We start from the raw sequence: 21,899 nt of genomic DNA on the forward strand, positions 1-21,899 counted from the left end.
GTGATCAAATAAGTATTACATTATGATCCAATGATCGGAATAATTTAATCATTGTTGATAGTAATTTGAAAAACAGTCAATTCTATATTGAGCTAGTATTCCAATTTTTGAAGGGAGAAAAACATGTAAGTATTTTGAATATAGTTTTTAAGGTTTAACTGTGCATTGAGAATATGCTGAAATTACATTTTAATTTCCAGAAATCGAGATTATGTGACACCTTTATAAAATTATCTTATAATTTTGTTAATCTATTTACTTTTTACCTTTCTTATACTTTATATATCGTATCCCCTAACAAATAAATGTCGATTTTTATGAACAAATAATCAATGTATATGGTAGGTAACTTTGAGTCTAATCTAAATTAATTAACATGACATATAAGTATTACAGATATAACTTAAGTTTATCAATTAACGAATTATAACTCAATTGCAAGTGTCAAATGAAAACCTTGTAACATAATTTGTTTCAGAATTTTATTATATTCACACGCAATAACTAAAGTTAAGGTATTGAAAGTCATATGTTTTGGAGATTATAATGTTATAGAAAATATTAAATTAATGCATGCATTATACTAAATAAAGTCCTCTGTGAACGTTTTTTATTATTCGTTATCAGCCTTAACGTATAATCGACCAAAAAAGCATTTATTGATCGTAAATCGAAAACTTTCGCAGCTAATTTACTTTGGGATCAAGTTACAATCATGGAGTACTCGCAAAAGCTGATAGAGATTTTTTTTTATATACTGTCCATGCGTTCTAATTAGTTAATTAATAATTGTCACAATTGTTGCTTCTTTCAAATCGATAGATGATAACCTCTTAAGTTCACTACATACGGTGAACTAGAGTTAGGAAGATAATAACTCCATAGTAGTTCGTTCATTTTGGAAGATTTTAATGAAATACAAAATTTTCTTTTAAAAAATAGATTTCGTTCATTTTTAGATTAAGTACTGCATGTAAAAAACCTTGAAATCGAATAAATGATTTCAATACTCGATGTGTTAAAGAAACACTAGTTACATAATCTAACACGTATTGTCTGCTTCTTGATTTTGTTTTGATTTTTTTTTTATCTTTAAGGCATATTGCATATGCGCAGCGATTCATCGTTATATTTAAGTAGTTGGTTACTATGGTTGATTTGTTATTGAATGTTCAGGGGCAAATGTTTCATGTTTTTTTAGTTTCTCAGGTGAAGACAAAAATTAAAAAAAATATAGAAAAATTGGGTGGTTCTGAAATACTTTTTTTTAAACAATTGTATCAATATTTGAGGACCTGTAACATATATGAAGTACCGGTATTTTCTGCCGGCCTTGCTCTTGTGACAATACAAAGATACTCTATTGTAAAACAATGGAATGTTGAGTGCTGAGTGCAATCTGACATCCCTTGTATTTCATGTTGAGTGCAGTATGACATCCCTTGTATTTCATGTTGAGTGGAGTCTGACATCCCTTGTATTTTATGTTGAGTGCAGTCTGACATCCCTTGTATTGCAACTGTTTCTCTATCATTTCGTTGATTGCTTCAACTACTTAATATCAACTTGTCAACTATTATCCTCGTTATACAAGGGTTACAATATCGAAAATGTCCATAAATGCTGTCGTTAATACAGCTAAACACAATACATTATGACAAGAGTCATGATTTCAAAAATATTACGAATACTGAAAAACATTTGACATAAATGTTTTCGGCGAACAGTTAATGCAATGCATTGTAGGTAATTTCCTGGAAATCTAAATTAGGTCATATGACAAATATATGGGTAGCATTTAATTTTACCAGTTTTCGAAAAATCTATTACATTCCAACACAAACTTTGTACCAAGAAATCATTAAATAACTATGTAATCTTAATACTCGATATGTAATGCATGGAATGTCTACTTCTTGGAAAATTGTATCGTTAAGGCCTGTGAGATAATGACCCAGCAGTTTAATTTACATACTTAGATGTTTACTTTTTATTTATAATAATAAGGTGAAAATAAAGCACACATAGCCAATCGAAATTATATCACTCATTAGAGAAACATTTGAAATACAAGCGATATTCTTTCAAACTGCCCGATGTTCCCTTGTTTTCCAATAAAAGTTATTTAGTATCACAGGATCAAGACCGATATTTCATCTATGTTACAAACTTTTTTTATTTTGCACAAGCTTAAATGTTTAAGCTTGGTCTTTTCCTGCATGAAATATGTGTCGCTTTATTTTCAATAATAAATCAATCATGCCCAAACGATCGAAGTCCTTTATTGAATATTAACATCGGTATCGACCCAATGCTGTAAAACATGAAAACTGCACTTTATCAATTTCATGTATCCGAAGAGTTTTTCTTGATTCGTTTTATCAGGGAAAGCTCAAAGCAGATTTTTTGAAAGCCGAGGATTTATAATAACCGTAACATTCGAAAAGCTTGGACCAAAAAAGCTCTTTGATATATCCAAATCTCTCTATGTCAACTTTGCACGAGGGAAAAGAACCCTTACAATTTTAAAAAAGATTTGTTATAAATCATGTCGGTACCGAAGCGAAGAACTGACTACTGTACTAATGGCACTCTAGGGGGCGATTGTGCACAACCTGCGGTATCGACCGAGTGCTAGAAAAAAAATATTTATAAATTTCATGCGTCCGAAATGAGAAATAATAACAGCAGAATGTTCCAGTTTTACGTACAAATGATATGACTGAAGAAGAAGTCATATCATTAGTCGATCAAAAAATCAAGAGAGTACGATTACTGAGTGGTCACTTCTTTTTATGCCCCACCTACGATAGTAGAGGGGCATCATGTTTTCTAGTCTGTGGGTCCGTTCGTTCGTCCGTTCGTCGTACCGTCCGTCCGTTCGTCCCGCTTCAGGCTAAAGTTTTTTGTCAAGGTAGATTTTAATGAAGTTGAAGTCCAACCAACTTGAAACTTAGTAAACATGTTCCCTATTGTATGATCTTTCTAATTTTAATGCCAAATTAGAGTTTTTATCCCAATTTCACGGTCCACTGAACACTGAAAATGATAGTGCGAGTGGAGCATCCGTATATTTGAGACACATTCTTAGTTTGTTTTGTTATTTTATGCTTCGTTATACATTTACATGAGACATGCTACAAAACAAGAAATAACCTCTCAAACACCCAAAGGTTCTATTATTATTCCAGATTTCAAGAATAAGAAGGCACATACAAAATGGGTAGGTACTATTAACCTCAAAGTTTTATTACTCATATATTCATAAAAGTAAATATAACTACAATCAAACAACAACAGTTAAGGAAAGAAGATGTTTATGTTTGTTTTTATTGTGATACAAATTGATCCAAAATAATTTGCTACATATTTTTGATGAGAATTAATACTGCTCTTAATTGAAAATATTTTTTTTCTTTCGCCTGAAATATATTCTTCAATACTAGCATTTTTAGTTATTCAAACAGTTTTTGTGTGATTACATTCAAGGTAATGTACATATGTAGTAAATAGCTTAATGTTTCGTTCCCCATAGTTTTGAATAATATATTGTCACAAGTTAAAATATACTAATTTTTCAATGTGTCAGCTTTGGTGAAACCTAAACAGTACGACTGGAAGGATTCTAACTTGGCTTTATTTGGTTCTGATACAGAAAAAGATATAAAAAGTAAGTGCTTGCATTTTTTTAAATGCAATATTAGAAAAACAGAAAGGTTTCTCGATCTATATAAAGAATACAAATATAAGGGACTTCCTCAATTAACCTGCACATTGATGCTTAATTTTACTTCTACAATGTTTGTTGTTGTTTTCATAATGTTTATCAAGTCAATAATTTGAAACGCGGGGTTTTCATCGTAGATTGTCTTGAAGATTCTGTTGATTACTCAAATGTAAGAACTTTTTTCATTTACCAAGTGCAGTCTAAGAAAATGAAAAAGAAAATATCAGATTGTTTACAATTGGAATGCTTCCTATCTCTATTGTTTAGAACAAAGTAGAATAACTCAAATACCGAATTCCGAGGAAATTTCAAGCGAAAATTCCCTTATCAAATGTCAAAATAAAAGGCTAAAACTAATCATAACAACGAGTTTTTGTGATTATTTCTTCCGCAAACTTGGACATGCAATTTTACACACTCACATTGTGTTTTAGCAAAGAATGACGCTATATGACAGGAAAAGTGTTATAGAAGATTCTATAGTAATTGTTTTATTTCATAATCAACCCATAGAAGATCAAAACATATGCTACAATCCACATTAGTGTAGCATGATCGGCTTCATATAATAAATCTATTTAGTCCAGAAACTCCACAATTTTTAGTACTGATTAAGTTTTCCAATCTTAATTCTGCTGTGGACTTGTCTTTCCTTATTCGTTTGGAATTTGTGTTTTCTGTTTGTCACCACCTTAAATTAAAAATTAAAACATAAAATATTATATATATTATGTGAACCATTTTCAATATTTTTCTGGTGATAAAATGATAAAATGCTTTTTTTCTGTTTTTTGCAAAGAATACATGGCGTTCAATCCAGATGTTTGAAAACTTTTATTCATTATTTTGGTTTCAATACTCTTCCGTTATCTTTCATTCATTTTCTCTTCAAACGTTTTTAATTGCGCGGCATTGAAGCAGACGAAAATCGTTTAGCGTAGGATTTTCATAAATCTGGTATTTCTGACGACTTTTGGGTCTCTTTCTAGAAATTGTCGCAGCCAACTAGTGATAGCTTCTGCTCTACAAAAAACAATTTAGTAACGGTCATTTTCGATATATTTTCTTGTTAGGAAATCCTTTAAAAAGTAAGCATAATTTAGAATATCTCTTTGGAAATTTTGGTAATCAGAGCTGTTGTATTCTGAATTGATGTGGCCTTGGTTGTATTTGAGCGACACTGATAATAAAATTGACAAAAAACAAAAACATAGAGGTTTCTGATATTCTGTATAGTCAGAATAAAGACATGCCTACATTATACTTCTCCTGATTGGTGGCACTCGACTTAAACAGATAAAGAGCCAAATCAAAATCGACAAAGGAAATCTTTTACTGGGGAAAGAAATTCATATATACGTAAGAACACCGTTAACATCTTAGGGTGCAGTGCCTTGAATTAATTAGAACCTTTATTGTTAGCAGAATCAAAGTTCTATCAGGTAATGATTATCAACTGTATCAAAATAATAGTTATTGCAAGTGTGCTATCATAATAATATCTCAAACATGCGTATCACACTCGAGGATATTGAAAATAAGAATTTAAAATGACTTTCAAACTAATCAGTATTACTACTTCTCCATACAAATACATGTATGTCTAAATAATTCAAATGTTACGATTCATATGAGAAATACTTCGTTTCTATTTCAGAATCTTCTGCAGAGAAGGAACCAGCCTGGAAAAAGGCTGGTTTAAAGCCAGGGATACAAATTTGGAGAATTGTGGTATGTGTACCGATACACATTTTTATTTAACGGTGTTTAAAACGGTTGTTGTTTTTTACATTAGTTCCAGTGAAATATCATAATTACACAGTCAAGTAAAATTCATTACTGAATCATCATATCATGTTCATTACATACCAGTACAAAATAAGTATTGTCAGAAACATTGCATCAAAAAGAAATAAAAATAAGACAAAAAAATATACAGCTTGCAATTTCACTTTTTCCATTAAAAGTCGACGAAATAAAGACGATAACTTATCAAAGAGGTAAAATATCAAAAAATATTCCATATTAGTTCTATTGCAAATTGTTCATCTAAATAAAAGGTCACCAAGCTAAAATCATAAGGAAATATAATTTTAAAATAATCATACACAAATTTTGTCAGTTAAGTAGTACACATTTCTCGTCAAATAGCTAAACACAAAATTATAATACAATTGCCGATTGACTCAATAAATAACTTTAAGGATATGACTTTTTTTTTTGTTAAAGTGATCTTTGAAATAAATATATCAACGATCATTAGTGTATCACTTATGTTATAGCTGTTACTATTGATAGTTTAACTTAACATTTATTTTTTGTTTGTTTTTGAAAACATAAAAGATTCTGTTCAATTTATTTTATCATTTTAATATGGTTGATTTTGAATGCATTATTTTCTATAAAACATGTGATTTATAGAACAAAACCGTAGCAGTCTTTTGTTTCAGTAATAAACATGTAGTTAAAACATTCAAAAATATTGTACTGATTTCGGTTGTTGACTTAAAAAGATCAGGTTTTTGAAAGCCATTTAACCACGTATTTACCTCATCATAATTTTTTACATGTGATATTGGTGTTAGAAAAGGGGAGAATTTATCTCTATATCTTATCGCTGTTTATTTAAACGACTTAGAAGAAATATCTATGTGAAAATTGTGAAATCAGTCTTGACCCTCTAAGCTCTTTAAGTTTTGAGAACCTTGGTATATATATGAAACTATTTGTATTACTATATGCAGACGATACTGTTATATTTGCAGAATCACCACAGGAATTAAAACAAGCACTTAATGTGTTTGAAAATTATTGTAACTTATGGAAACTCAAAGTTAATGTATTAAAAGCAAAAGTTGTAATTTTCTTTAAGAGAAAGTGTACTGTCGACTATGATTTCGAAATATTTGGTAAAAAAAATTTCAGCCGGATGATTATAACTATTTAGATATTTTGTTTAATTATAATGGTAATTTTTGTAAAGCAAGAAAAACACTTTTGGAACAATTACAGAAATCACTATACTCATTGTACACGAAAATTCGTAATATTAGTATACATGTTTTTGTACCTAGATTTGCAACTAAAACGTTTTGATGTATTGGTGTCTCCTATATTGACATATTCATCTGAGATTTGGGGTTTTGAAAATAAGAACATCATAGACAAAATACACTTACAGTTTTGTAAGAAAATATTAGGAATTAGATCAAGTACACCTACTTTTATGGTGTATGGAAAACTCGGGCGATACCCTTTAGAAATACAGATAAAATTAAAGATGCTGTGTTTCTGGAACAAACTAGTTTGGAAATACAGACAAATTATCTGGTAAAATGTACAAATTACTGTTCAAATTAAATGAAAATGGCAATAGAAATATGCTCTGGATTAATTATATTAGTCCATATTTGATGAAACGGGGTATAGTGAAATATGGAATAATCAAGAATATGTAAATCCTGAATTTATAAAAAATGTTGTAAGACAGAGATTGCACGATCAATTTATATTAAAGTGGTTTTCAGATGTGGCTTATTCTTCACGAGGTGAATATTATTCTAAATTTTAGACAGAGTTTGAATTAGAAGATTATCTTTTACGGTTAAATCCTGTAAATAGAAACTATATATGTAAACTGAGAACATACAATCTCAAATTTCCCATAGAGACATGGGCTGGTATACCAAGGAATGAAAGATTGTGCAATCTCTGTAAACAAGTTGTTGGAAATGAATTCCATTATATTTTCTGCTGTAATGAATTGAAAGATAGTCGAACTAATTATATAATGGGTTACTTTGTTAATGTACCCAGTGAGTCAAAAATGAATAAAATGTTGAATATAGGTAATACACAAGTTCTTAATCACCTATCATGGTTCCTCCAAAAGATTGTAAAACTCTTATAGAGTCAAACTGAAAGGTCACAGTACTCTCATGATCTAGTACTCGGATGACATATTTATTTACATTCCATAACACAACACTCTATTTACACGTGGTGACGTGACGTACTGTAACCGAATCGAGTACACTCAAAACATAGTTGACGCATGAACTTCTGTATTACCTTTGAAATATGTGTTAATACTTATAATATATATATATACGGTAATGCTATCTATATTTACTTTGTATATATAATACATTTGTGTAAGTTCAAATAACTTGAAATCATATTGTTTAATATATACATGTAAGATAATTTCTATACTCATTCTGTCATCTGTATTTATAGTATACTATATATAATTGATGCTCCTGTAGCGCAGTTACTGCGTCTGAGTTTGATTAATAAAGTTTGAAAGTCTGAGAAAAAAAATTAATAATACAGCGAGTGCGTACAGCATTCATTTGGACAGAACACCACTGCTTATTCGGTAAGGCGATGTAAATTTTTCTACATTCGAGATTTGAATTCATAAGCTATTTCATTATAATTCAACATATGAAAGTTACTTTCAGAAAGATTTAGATTTATTGACTGTTTCTTATCTTTACTTTATGCTTCAGAAATTCCAAGTAATACAATGGCCGGAGAAAGATCATGGAAAATTCTTTGATGGGGATTCTTATATAATACTAAATGCAAGTATACTATTCGTTTTATGATTTAATTTTATAAAGTCATATTTTGTTGCATGAAACTGTAACAATAACTGCAATGATATTAAACCATCAGCAATGCTAATCCAAATGCAAAGTTGTCCCGAAAAGACATTAATTCATTATTTTCACGGAATAGATTGGAGGTTTTGAGTTTTGGATACATGAAATAAATAATGGTCGTCAGTGCCTATATAAGATATTGTCATGATTTGACGTTCGTTATCAATTAGCTTTTCATTTTACCCCCCTTTTGAATCTTCATATCAAATTTGAACCACACTTGTTATCTAATTAGTTATCAAAGGTACCAGGATTATAATTTAGTACGCCAGACGCGCGTTTCGTCTACATCACACTGACGCTCATATCAAAATATTTATAAAGCCAAACAAGAACAAAGTTGAAGAGCATTGAGGATCCAAAATTCCAAAAAGTGGTGCCAAATACGACTAAGGTAATCTATGCCTGGGATAAGAAAATCCTTAGTTTTTCGTAAAATTCAAAGTTTTGTAAACAGGAAATTTATAAAAATGACCACATTATTGATATTCATGTCAACAACGAAATGTTGACTACTGGGCTGGTGATACCCTCGGGGACGAAACGTCCACCAGCAGTGGCATCGACCCAGTGGTGTAAATAGTTATCAAAGGTACAAGGATTATTATTTAGTATGCCAGACGCGCGTTTCGTCTACATCAGACTCATCAGTGACGCTCATATCAAAATATTTATAAAGCCAAACAAGAACAAAGTTGAGGAGCATTGAGGATCCAAAGTTCCAACAAGTGGTGCCATGTTTGCTGGCGTTTAGTTTTCGTTTCGTTGCACTTCAGTGTTTCTGTTGTTACTTTATTTTCCTGTTATAATTTATGTGTTTCCCTCTGTGTTAGTTTGTTACCCGGATTTGTTTTATGTTTTCCAACTGATTCTAGTGACCATTCTTCTGTATACAAGTAGACGAAGAGTTTGTCTGGTGAACTTTATTTCCAGCAAGGTATCTTGACATATATTATATTTAATATTTCTTCCAGACATATGAAAAAGAAGAAACTGAACATTTCCTTTATGATGTACATTTTTGGATTGGCAAATATAGCACATCTGTAAGTTTTATCCTTTTTTACTATTACTCTTTCATATATTTATTTATGTAGTGCTTTCTAAATGTTCAATGTAAAAGCTTTATCATGATTTTTTATTCTAAAAACTCCTTTTTAGCTGACCTGGTCCAAAGAGCCAAGTGAGCTTTTCTCATCACTTGGCGTCCGTCGTCCGTCGTCGTCGTTAACTTTTACAAAAATCTTCTCCTTTGAAACTACTGGACCAAATTTAACCAAACTTGGCCACAATCATCATTGGAGTAACTAATTTTAAAAATATGTCCGGTGACCCGGGCAACCAACCAAGATGGCCGCCATGGCTAAAAATAGAACATAGGGGTAAAATATAGATTTTGGCTTATAACCCAGAAACCAAAGCATTTCGAGCAAATCTGACAAAGGGGTAAAATTGTTTTTATCAGGTCATGATCTATCTGTCCTGAAATTTTCAGATGACTCCGGTCGTTGGGTTGCTGCCCCTGAATTGGTAATTTTAAGGAAATTTTGCCGTTTTTGGTTATTATCTTGAATACTATTATAGATAGAAATAAACTGTAAACAGCAATAATGTTCAGCAAAGTCAGATCTACAAATAAGTCAAACATGACCAAAATGGTCAGTTGACCCCTTAAGGATTTTTATAGTCTTTTTTTTATAATTTTATGTAAACTTTTGTAATTTTTTACAAAAATCTTCTCCTCTGAAACTACTGGGCCAAATGTAACAAAACTTAGCCACAATCATTATTAGGTTATCTTGTTTAAAAAATGCGTGGGGTGACCCAGCCAACCAACCAAGATGGCCGCCATGGCTAAAAATAGAACATAGAGTAAAATGTAGATTTTGGCTTATAACTCTGAAATCAAAGCATTTAGAGCAAATCTGTCGAGGGATTCAATTGTTTATCAAGTCAATATTCATCTGCCCTGAAATTTTTAGATGAATTGGACAACGGGTTGTTGGGTTACTGTCCCCAGTTGGTAATTTTTAAAGAAATTTTACCGTTTTTGGTTTTTGAATACTATTATAGATAGAAATAAACTGTAAACAGCAATAATGTTCAGCAAAATAAGATCTACAAATAAGTTAACATGACAAAAATGGTCAGTTGACCCCTTAATGAGTTATTGTCCTTTATAGTCACATTTTAACAATTTTCATTAATTTGGTAAATTTTAGTAAATTTTTCTTAAAAGTTTTCCTCTGTAAATTAAGTTTATTATAGATAGAGAAAATTTTAAGTAGCAAGAATGTTCAGTAAAGTAAGATCTACAAACACATCACCATCATCAAAACACAACATGCATCTATCTGTGTGCTTTGTTTAATACATGTATGCACATAGACCAATGTGAGCGACACAGGCTCTTAAGAGCCTCTAGTTTATCTTTTTGAAATGAATACTTTGACCTGTCAGACAAACTTATCGAATAGTTAAAACAGATATAAACAAATTATATTAAATGCAGCAGATGAAAATGACGTATCATAAAACCAACAAACAAACATTAGAGTCCTTTGATCTCCTTCAAAAGGAATTAAGACGTGTGCGTCTGTTCCCTCTAAAGCGCTTAAATAGATTTCAACTTTATCCCTTGGAACTCTTGGTGTGAGCAGAAACCCTATATCAAAGTAATCATGATATGAAATACAAGCTTTGAATATCGTATCAACTTGGAAAAAAACTATACTTTGTTCTGAACTTTGAAAAAGGCTTGAACTATACTTTTTTTTAATTCTCGAATTCTCAATAATTTATTTTCAAATTGAACTTTACAGGATGAATATGGGACTGCTGCATATAAAACAGTAGAATTAGACACATATTTAGATGATATCCCAATTCAGTACAGGGAAGTTCAAGGCCATGAATCAAAACTTTTTAGATCTTACTTTGATACAATCACGTGAGTTAAACTCCTAACTATTCAATCATTATATAATGCCCCACGTGTCATTTCTGATACACCTCTTTGAATATGAAGGTTCTAATATTGGGAACATTCTTATACACTGATAATACATTTCTATAGTCTTTTTTTTTATGACATCAAATTATTCTACTAGGTTAAGCATTAATTTTTAAATTGTGATTGGCTTGTACAGTGTCATCTTTGGCCGAAGTTTCCTCTTGATGTAAACATTGCAGTCGGAGATCTAGTTCGTGTAAAGGAAAATTACATGTCACTGAAGCGCATGCATGGGCCTGCATTATGAACGCTAAAGACTAGATATTTGATATCATGAAATATTAAACTACGTAGAAACCGTAAGAACTGTATAACTTAAAAGAACTTTCAACAATTAAAAATTAAAAAAACTTTGATTTTTAATGTTTTATTACATGAACAAACCAAAAATAGCAATAAACTGTATCTTTTCGTATTTTACCAAAAAGTTCGAAAGAATTAATTAAAGATTAATGTACTTATCATATTGCATATTATTCATTTCGTGCGTATTTAAGACTAGAAGCCATTTAATTATCATTAGAGATGACATCCAAAGACTTTCGGTGGTCATTTGACCCGGTATAAAAACAATAGACAGACACGCCTGTGCTACTGCAAACATTACGATCTAACAGGTCTGTTTGATTTTCTTATAGATATAAAAAAAACACTATATAATTCGTCGTTTTACCGGTATCAGAATCATTTTTTGTGGGCTAATCAGTCCTAAAATTTGTTATTCCTTTTAATGTTGACATACACATACGTTATCAAAATCCAGGTAAGAGCCACATTAGAGTTCGCATTATAACAGATTCAAATGATTTTGAATTATTAACCTGCAATCCAGAAATATATGTACCTAACTTTGACAAAACTAAATTAAACTTTTATAAATGGAGTTATTTATCAGTTACGTGTAGATATTTTTTAATTAGGAAAATTTTAGTTATGCAATTAATTTTTGTGTTAAAATAATTCCAACTGTGTTTATAGTGAAAAACTGTATGTGAGCTTCAAATGAGATAGTTTGAACTAATTTATTTGTTATCTCTTTAAATCACAACCATGATCAAATGTACTGAAGAATGTTATACAGCCACAAGAAACAAAAATAGGAGAATTATAAGTTATCTTGTGTAATTAAAACAAATTCCAATATGAACATCATGATAATGGTATGTGTATACAATAAAACAATGCTTGCCTAAGAAACAAAAATGTAAATTGACGAACGCGGATCTGTATTGTGATTCAATGATCTTCAATGATTACACTAATTGAAAAAAGTGTTATCAAAAAGACCATGTCCATTTTTGTTTTGTTTCAAACATCTGTTTATTTATTTTTTGCTACTTGTTACAGCAACGTAGAAAATATTTTGATTATGGCAGTTCTTACTTTGACTCAAAAACGAAACAAACTTCGTAATGATAACAAACCAATAAATAGCAAATATAATAGGCGTGGTGGATTATAGATTAAATTAATATTAACACTTCGATAGATATTTACATGGTGGTGCGGAAAGTGGTTTCAACCATGTCAAAGAAGATGAATACAAACCAAGATTATTTCATTTCCATGGAGACAAATATGGAGTATCAGTAAAAGAGGTATATCATATTCTTCTCATCATAACTTAAAAAAAGTAGTATAGTAATTTGCGGTCGCTCTTTTATTTCTTACCATCATTCGAAAACAGAAGAGGGGAAAAACAAACCGATGTTAAGGAAAAATCTGAAAGGTTTCAACAGGCGACGAAAATGATGATAAAAGATTGAAATACACTAATAAAACACATTTAAGCTAACAAAGCGTGACAGCATAAAATATAAAACTTTAATTTAAGCGAAAATCAGTTGGTCAGCAAATATAATACAATATACTATAATTGCATTCTCATATAAATAATTTGAAAAAAGATTTATGGTAGTTACATACAAAAATATAACATATGAACATTGTATCAATGGAAACATACACAAATTTACCAAACCTCAAGAAAACATATCCGATAAAACATATAAAGTAAAAATCAAAACATTCCATAAAACATATACAAGTAAAAACCAAATCATCAAATAAAACGTATACAAGTAAAAACCAAAACAATCTATTTATATATTTATTAAAAAATTATTAAAGTTGATAAAGAATTTCAATTTGAATCTTTATCTTAATAAATCAAGAGTTCCCTGTCTTCTGTTCTAATGTCTGTTTAAAAAAGAACACTAAGCCTTCCACTTCTTTTGAGACTGATAAGTAAAGAAGATATTTAACTTTCTCATTTTCTTACCAGAACATCAAATGTATATAGTAACGTCAACGAACCTACAAATCTTTATGAAAACTAAACAGTTATGAAAAAGTTACTACAAAGTCATATAACACATATGTCACACAAAAACTATGTGTTGTTTTATGATACCTTTGATATTCAATTACGCCACTTGGTCGATGCCAGTGCTGGTGGACATTTCGTCTCCAAGGGTATAACCAGCCCAGTAGTCAGCACTTCGGTGTTGGCATGAATATCAATTATACGGTCATTTTTATAAATTTTTTGTTTACCAAACTTTTTCTTATCCCAGGAATAGATTACCTTAGCCGTATTTGGCACAACTTTTGGGAATATTTGGTCCGCAATGGTCTTTAACTTTGTACTTGTTTGGCATTATAACTATTTTGGTCTGAGCGTCACTGATGAGTCGTATGTAGACGAAACGTGCGTCTGGCGTATTAAATTATAATCCTGGTACCTTTGATAACTTTTCATGGACCAGGTTTTTGAAAATCATTTTCTAAAATTTGTTTGAAAAACATTTGTAATTTTCAAACCGTTGATATTCATCTCTTCAGTTTGTAGATGCTTACTCCGTCTTATTTTTGAATATACTTCTATTGAATGTCCAGTGTCCATATCTGCTAATTTTAACTATCATCTAATATTGTGGATATATGGTAAGACGCCAAATAAGAATACGATTTCATTTCAATTTGTTAATTTTCACGCATAGAGGTCGAAGACATTTTAATCACATAATGCACAGTTTTATAATAAACTGAAAGTATTAAACAAATCTAATTCTATTACACAATAAATAGGCAGATTTACACATTTGTTTTATCCACGGAATTAAGGTTACAGTAGTTTATCTATGTTAAAATCTCGCGAAACACTAGGAAAAGACAAATAAAGATTGCAAACAAAAACTGAGAATATCGCATTTTCCAATAAGAGCGAAACTGGGTACACCGAAAGGGTGTGCATCACATGCTATGCATGCATCACCCACATGCAAATTTACACTCAATGTTACCTTATAGAATAATAGAATCGGAAGCAATTAATAAGATTATCGATCAGATGACTAAATATCTAAGATCGCTGAAACATTTGATTACTTTTGAAAAGAGTCTTCGAAGGATTTTATTTGTCAACCAATTCTTGCATTAAACGTATCCGTAAATCTTATGTCGTGTCAATGTTTGTCCTTCTCCTCATAGGTATTTTTGGACCAGTTTTCGGAGCAATCCCTGTAAATGAAGTCCGTAAGTCATAAACATGCACGAGCAATTATCAAGCAATTTATGCATATATGAATATAAAAATCTATTTGGTAAATGTAACAGTTTTTTATTCGCTGAATAAGTTATCAACACAAAAACTTCGGTATGTTTTGCAATACGTTTATTTTATTTTATATTACATAAGACATCTATTATTATCTATTTGTTAAATCTAAATTATTGTCAGTAGATAAACCATGAAGTTTTTTCTCTCTCACTATTTATAGTGTCTTAACTTTCACGTGAAAAAAAAAATACAATTAATCCAATATTCTTCGATTTTAGATCTTTTATACCATTTAAAGAATCTGTTCAAAATTATAATTCATTATGTTTTAGTTTTTCAAAAAATTCTTATAAACATTTTAATGCATTACAGGTTTCAAGAAAAAGAAGCAACATAGATTCTACAGATGTGTTCATTCTCGATATGGGCGCTAAAATTTTTCTTTGGTATGGTAAAGGTTGCAACAAGGACGAAAAAATTAAGGTATTATAATGCATTACATTCACACAATGAAAGGTTACTAACATTAAAGTGTACAATATCAATGTTTTACTTTATTGTCCTTGAAAACGATCATTTTCAGCAGCGAAAATGGTGAAGCATACCGAAACTAAAGTCTATAACCAATATATTCCTTGATTAGTTAAAACATACATGTGCTTGTATGTTGTATCACTCAATTTTCTAATCAATATTGAACGTATCCGCTGAAGTAAGAAAATAGCGTGAATTGATTCATCTGAAATGGAAAAAAGTCTCTTAAAATTTACAGAAATGATAAATATAAACAACAAATAGCAATATTTAGGCATTTAGATACAACCGGTTATTTTACAACCTAAGATATAACATATGTTTTGATATATATGTAAGTCGAAAAAACACCACCCAACTCCTGCCAAATAAATAAACTGCTCGACTATACTTTACTCCTGTGAGATTCCTATTAGAAATAAGTAGATACTTATACGTTATTATAGTAAGACATCGTCAGTTGCGGATCGGTAAATGTGAGGTATTTTTGTCCATATGTAGCAAATATACTTCCTGTGGGTACTAAAGGTAAATCATGTTTTATCAAAACTAGAATCAATTCATATGTATATATAATGTGTTCTCGCTTAAAGTAAGTTTGGAGATAAACATATCTTTTAAAGATCGATTTTCACAGAAATGTGATCGTAAATAACTGTTTAGAAATTATTATAGTTTCCTGAAAATGGACGGTTTATTTCTATTCTTTATGCTTGATTTCGTTTACAAAAAAAAATGTATGAAGTTTAAGAAAAACTATAAGTTGCAAGGGGATAAGTTTATCTTATTCGTAAATTGCGCTATGGTTTTGAATTGTTCCTTAGGAATTATAAAGTTGACAATCTTTTAAGAAATGAATCTTGAAAAATCAACACAAAATGTTCGAATTTCAGGGTTTGCAGTATGTTAATTCATTAAAAGATGAGAGAAGTGGGAAGAGGACTGAAACAGAAATACTGGAAGAATTAACAACACGAAACACGGTGAGAAGCCATTTGTTATTGTCTTAATAATGTTTCTTTTTAAAGTCTCTTTGGTATTCAAATATTTGTACACCCTTCATTTTCAAATATTTAAGTTTTGGCGTTCCTGGTGAAGCTTGATCTGCTCTGCTTAAGCCCCAGTCCCACTAGACCACGATCGCACCACGCTAACCGCGATTTAAAATGAATTCAGATCGTGGTAAGGTCGAGGTATGAGCGGCATGAAAATGTAAAGTTTCGTTGCTTTCACGATGCTACTACGTCCTCGTTACGCTTCTACAACGATCCCGCTACGATTATACCACGTTTATTCTGCGACCTCACTACGATAGTCTCGATCTTTCCACGCTCATCACGTCCTCACTACGACCAAACCACTGTTTATCCGATTGCAACACGATCTTACCACTCTTTTACTGCGATTATACCACGCTCTTACCACGACCATACCACGTTCATATACTGAGATCTTACTACATTCCCGTAATATATCGTCAACATCGTGTTCCATATAAATACTGTATCATTCCTTCTATTTCTCATTGATGCGTAGTTTCTCGGAAACAACGTAGTCATACAACAAAAATCTACGAGAACTCGTGGGCGTAGTGGTAGGGGTAGAGGCAGAGGCAGAGGCAGATCTGATAGTAACGAATCATGATCCAGTAGAGATACCGGATCAACAAATCCAACCACAATTTATTGATGGTCCATCATTCTCAAATGATGATGTTTTAGTGAACGATAACAGGGATGACACAGATGTGTCGAGCATGGTTGAACCGTTGGAATAAAAGGACAAGAAGTCCAAAACAAATGTACATACAAACAAAACCTAGAGAGCTTTTATGTATTTCATGTGAAAATTATAATGTGCATGATTGTCGTAGTATGAACGTAGTAAGGTCGTAAGAAGAGCGTGATGAGGACGACATGGGCGTGTTAGAATCGTACTATGGTCTTGAACAGCGTGGTGTAAACGTGATATAGTCGTAGTGGAAGCGTAGATGGGTCGCGATGAGAACGTGATGGTCGTAGTGAGGTCGTAGTAACGTCGCTGTGAGAGCGTAGCGAAGTATATCCGAATAGAATCACGCTTTCGCTACGCTCTCGCTACGATGGTACAGCGACCTTTGCTATCTTATCACGATCTACTGCGCTCTCACTACGCTTCTACTACGACCTGATTTCTCCAAGACCACAATCTTGAAGACCTCACCACGACCGTACTACGACCTTACTGCGATCTGCACGGTCGCGCTACGATCGTCAAAATTTTCATTTTTTTCACAGATCGTAGTGCGATCGTGGCCTAGTGGAACTGCGGTATTAAATGGTTCGTACATAAGCAATTTATAAATTGTAATTTTTATGTTTATTAAAACACGTTTGATTTCGATTTCATTGTAAAAGACACGTTCGTTTAGAAAGAGAATATTAAGGTGTTACTGAGATTATTTATGGACAATTTGAATTGTGTAGTTTAAAATCAAATTTGCTTTCTTAGAAGTAATAATGTTTCTTATTGATTTAGAAACTGAATCATCAAACAAATAAAGGCAACAGCAGTACACCGCTGTTCGAAAGTCAGGAATCGATTGCGAAAAAAACAAATCCGGGCTACAAAGTAAAACAGAGGATGCTTTTGGCATGACACAGCACTTTTTTTTTTTTTTTTTAATGGATTTTGATTTTGATTTTTTTTAATTTGAATTATGTTCCCATCACTAATGTGTTCTTAATCTTATTCATTCTTACAAAACTTGTTTGTGTTTGAACTTGCTGCCTCTAGCTCTGTACTCTACAGACGGGGAAAGGGATTATTTCTTTGTACCAATCACATGTGGTATCAGTACTTAGTAATGGGTTTGCATTTTTTTTTATTAAAAAAGTTTTAAAACCTGTGTTTGACTTGTGTAATGTGTTTTGCTTATTGTGTCTCATTTTACAGGACATGAATATCTGACTTTATTTAACCTATGGAGTTAATGTAGATTACACTATTTTTCAACATTCTAGCACAAATTTTTCAAAGCGTTAGATCAAGAAGAAGAAGAAGACTTTGACAGCAGTTCAGACTTTGTGTCAGCAAAAACAGAAAAAGAACTATATAGGTAACTTTAAGGCACACATGACGTAGAATAAATTGAAGGAGACATAATGAAAATATTGTTTTAAAATGTTATAAATAGACAATTACGTAAAATTGAGAATGAAAATTGGGAATATGTCAAAGAGACAACAACCCGACCAAAGAGCAGACAACAGCCGAAGGCCACCAACGGGTCTTCAACGCATTGAGAAAATTCCGCATCGGGAGGTCGTCCTCAGCTTCCCCCCAAAATAAAATTGTGTACTACATTGTGAAAAAGGGCATACTCAACTCCATAAAATATAAATGAACTACAATTAAAAAAGCATATATGATAAACCAAGGCCAGTGGCTCCTGGCTTGGGAGAGATGCAAAAATGCGGCGAGGTTAAACATGTCTGTGAGATCACTACCCCTTTAATACCTCTATCCAATGTAGAATAAATAAAGGATGCACATAGCAATACGCACAGTAAAGTTCAGTTTAACAGAAGTCCCAGTTCGGTGACAGAATAGGTAACAAAAGAAACTAAGCAAAATGGCAATTATACGTAAATTAACAAAGGACTACTAGCAGTTACTGACATGCCAGCTCCAGACCTCAGACCTCAGTTAAACTGATTGAAAGATTATGTCATGGTCATATGAAAATTAAGTACAATACCTCCCGTTATGCGTTTAGTATATCATACCATCATAAAATACATGTATAGGATGAGAACATAAACCCGTTTGTCACGTATACATTTAAAATTTCTAGAGAATATCATTTTTTGCAAATTCTCAAAAAAAAAATACAATTTAGGTATTGAACGAATATGTTTTGAAAGCACCCACACTTCAAAGAAGTTCTCTCCTATCCATTTTTTTTTATGTTTTAGGTTGTCTGATGCATCCGGACAAATGACAATGTCTTTAGAAAAGACAGGTCATATGGAACAGAATGACTTAAAATCAGATGTAAGTACAACGTTAAAAAGTAAATTATTGAACCAATTTATCTGCTTAATTGAATGTCATTTTTTCAAAACTATGATATATAACTGCTGCCATTTCCGGTTAATCGTTGAGGTGTGCTCATTTCCTTAATTCCTATCAAAGGACAGTTTGTCGTCGACTAAAATAATTTCAGTATTTCAATCAATTTCAACCATTGCAGGATGTGTTTATTTTGGATACACAGAAGGAATTATTCGTTTGGATTGGAAATTCTACAACATATGCTGAGCGTAAAAATGCTATAACATATGCGCACGTGAGTGAAAAAAAATAATTAAAGTAAAATGAAAACTATTGCTATGACGATTTCAAATGCTAGAAAGAAGTTTTTTTTCTAAAAAAAATGCATTTACTTTTGTGGAATATTCTGTCAATTCAGTCCTGATGTTACTTTTCTGCATTTTATGACTGCCATTTTGAACGGCCGGAATAGACGGTCATGTTGATCAATTCAAATGTCGACTTGGTTACAATTTTTCACTAGTTTTTAAAAGTTATTTTAGATAATACAGACAATGTTTAAACTTTGAAAGACCAGTTGTTTCCAAGCTGTAGTTAAAAAATCCTGATTACCATTGAATTTCATTCAGCGTCAAACATACTCTCACATCCAGAATTTGTTATGAATGTACTTACTAAAAATGCTGAGACCATTTCTACAGCACAATAATGCACGTTATGATCATTACATATAATCAGATTTTGCAGGACACTGCCACAGGACTTTTTTCCAATTACATTTCAACAATTTATGATATGAACTATAATTCTTTGAGGTGAATGTACATGTGTCTATGACAATGTTATATGATGACATACAAATAAATGTTCATTTAAAAAGGGGGCAGTTCAAGATAAGATATACCTTTCAAATCAGGAGATAACGCTATCATACAATTAAAATGAATGTTTAAACTACAAAGATGTAATCAAGGTGGCTTTGCCCTTTAACGGTGTGCATATTTTAACGCATGTTTCTTACGACGAGTGCCATGGAAATGGTATGCCATAAAACTAGCGACTAATCCAGTGTATCAAAAGTAACGCTACCAAAGTTAAGTGCAAAATTGCAACAAATTACATGTATTGACAGCCTTAATATTTAAACTATAGTACAGCTTTCAACAAATTAAAACAGCAGTGATGATTCAAATTATGCAGAAAACATGCAAACTTAAAATATACAAACAAACCCGACGGTAGTATTTGCCAAACGCATTGCATTATAATCCAAATTAAAGAGAGTAGGCGTGTTTAATGTATATAATTTTATATGACCCAAAAGCGTTTGCCTTCTTCCAATGTTATGTCGAATTGGTTAATCAATCGCTTGCAAAGATTGATAATCCAAACAAAATACAAATATTTTACTGGCGAAGAAGAACAACGGACATGATGACATGAGCACATACGCTAAGTGATTTAAAATTCAGATTTTAAATCCTACTATGCACACTTAATCTAGTATTTCTTTATAAAAAAAAACCTGATAGCAGTCTTTGTAGGATGTATTTTTTAAACAATACTTTTGTGACTGATAATACCATCAGTACAACACAATATTAATAAATTGTATTGACAATCATTAAATCACAATGAAATAATGTGTTGAATGCTAAATATACTTTGTTTTTTAATAATCATGTGTGCAGATGTACTTGTTTTATCTAACATTTGTAAATGTCACAAAAAAATAACAAAATTTCCTTAACTTTAAATTTTACTTGTATAACAAGTTATTAAGAATGGCCTGTTTAATGATTTGCTAGTTATATTTACCTTATGATGTCATATGACTACGTAATAGTACATAAATAAAAACTTTTAAAAACAACGTTTAAGGTTCATCAATTGGATTGTTAATGTGATATGCGTGAATACATGACTGAATACACCCTAAAGCCTACTTTCTTGATTTAAACTAGTTAATTTTTTTTCAGAACTATTTAAAGAAAACTGATCATCCATTAGTTCCTGTTAGCTGCCTTACTGAAGGGAAAACTACCGAGGCTTTCCAAACTGCTATAGCCGCTTAGATAACGATATTCAACTCTGTAACAGTTCTAAGATTGCAATATGTCAAAAGAAAAATAAAGTTACCTACCTTACATAATCATAGTACTTTCACAGTTTCATAAATTGTACAAAACATGTTACGAGATGTCATTTTTATTTTCACACCAGAACAAGAAATTCAATGAATAGTATATGCACTAAGATTTACGCCATATTTTTTTTCCTGATATGATTGATTCCGGTATAGCAATTTTTCTAATGTTTTGATTAAGAATGCATAACAAAAAAAATAAGTTTGTAAAA

General features: G+C 31.4%; 1 protein-coding gene across 1 annotated transcript; it reads left to right on the plus strand.

The window, feature by feature from the left end:
* Positions 1-21,734, plus strand: LOC139514308 (gelsolin-like protein 2). The gene is made up of 14 exons (XM_071303380.1): positions 1-125; positions 3,192-3,223; positions 3,590-3,670; positions 5,385-5,458; positions 8,242-8,316; positions 9,372-9,443; positions 11,220-11,347; positions 12,900-13,008; positions 15,345-15,455; positions 16,400-16,489; positions 18,509-18,603; positions 19,463-19,541; positions 19,741-19,836; positions 21,521-21,734. The coding sequence occupies exons 2-14, from the start codon at positions 3,220-3,222 to the stop codon at positions 21,614-21,616; spliced, it is 1,110 nt and encodes a 369-aa protein (XP_071159481.1). The 5' UTR covers positions 1-125; positions 3,192-3,219; the 3' UTR covers positions 21,617-21,734.
* The last annotated feature ends 165 nt before the right edge of the window (positions 21,735-21,899 follow it).

This window comes from Mytilus edulis, chromosome 1 (assembly GCF_963676685.1).
Source record: "Mytilus edulis chromosome 1, xbMytEdul2.2, whole genome shotgun sequence".
Taxonomy (NCBI): Eukaryota; Metazoa; Mollusca; class Bivalvia; order Mytilida; family Mytilidae; genus Mytilus; species Mytilus edulis.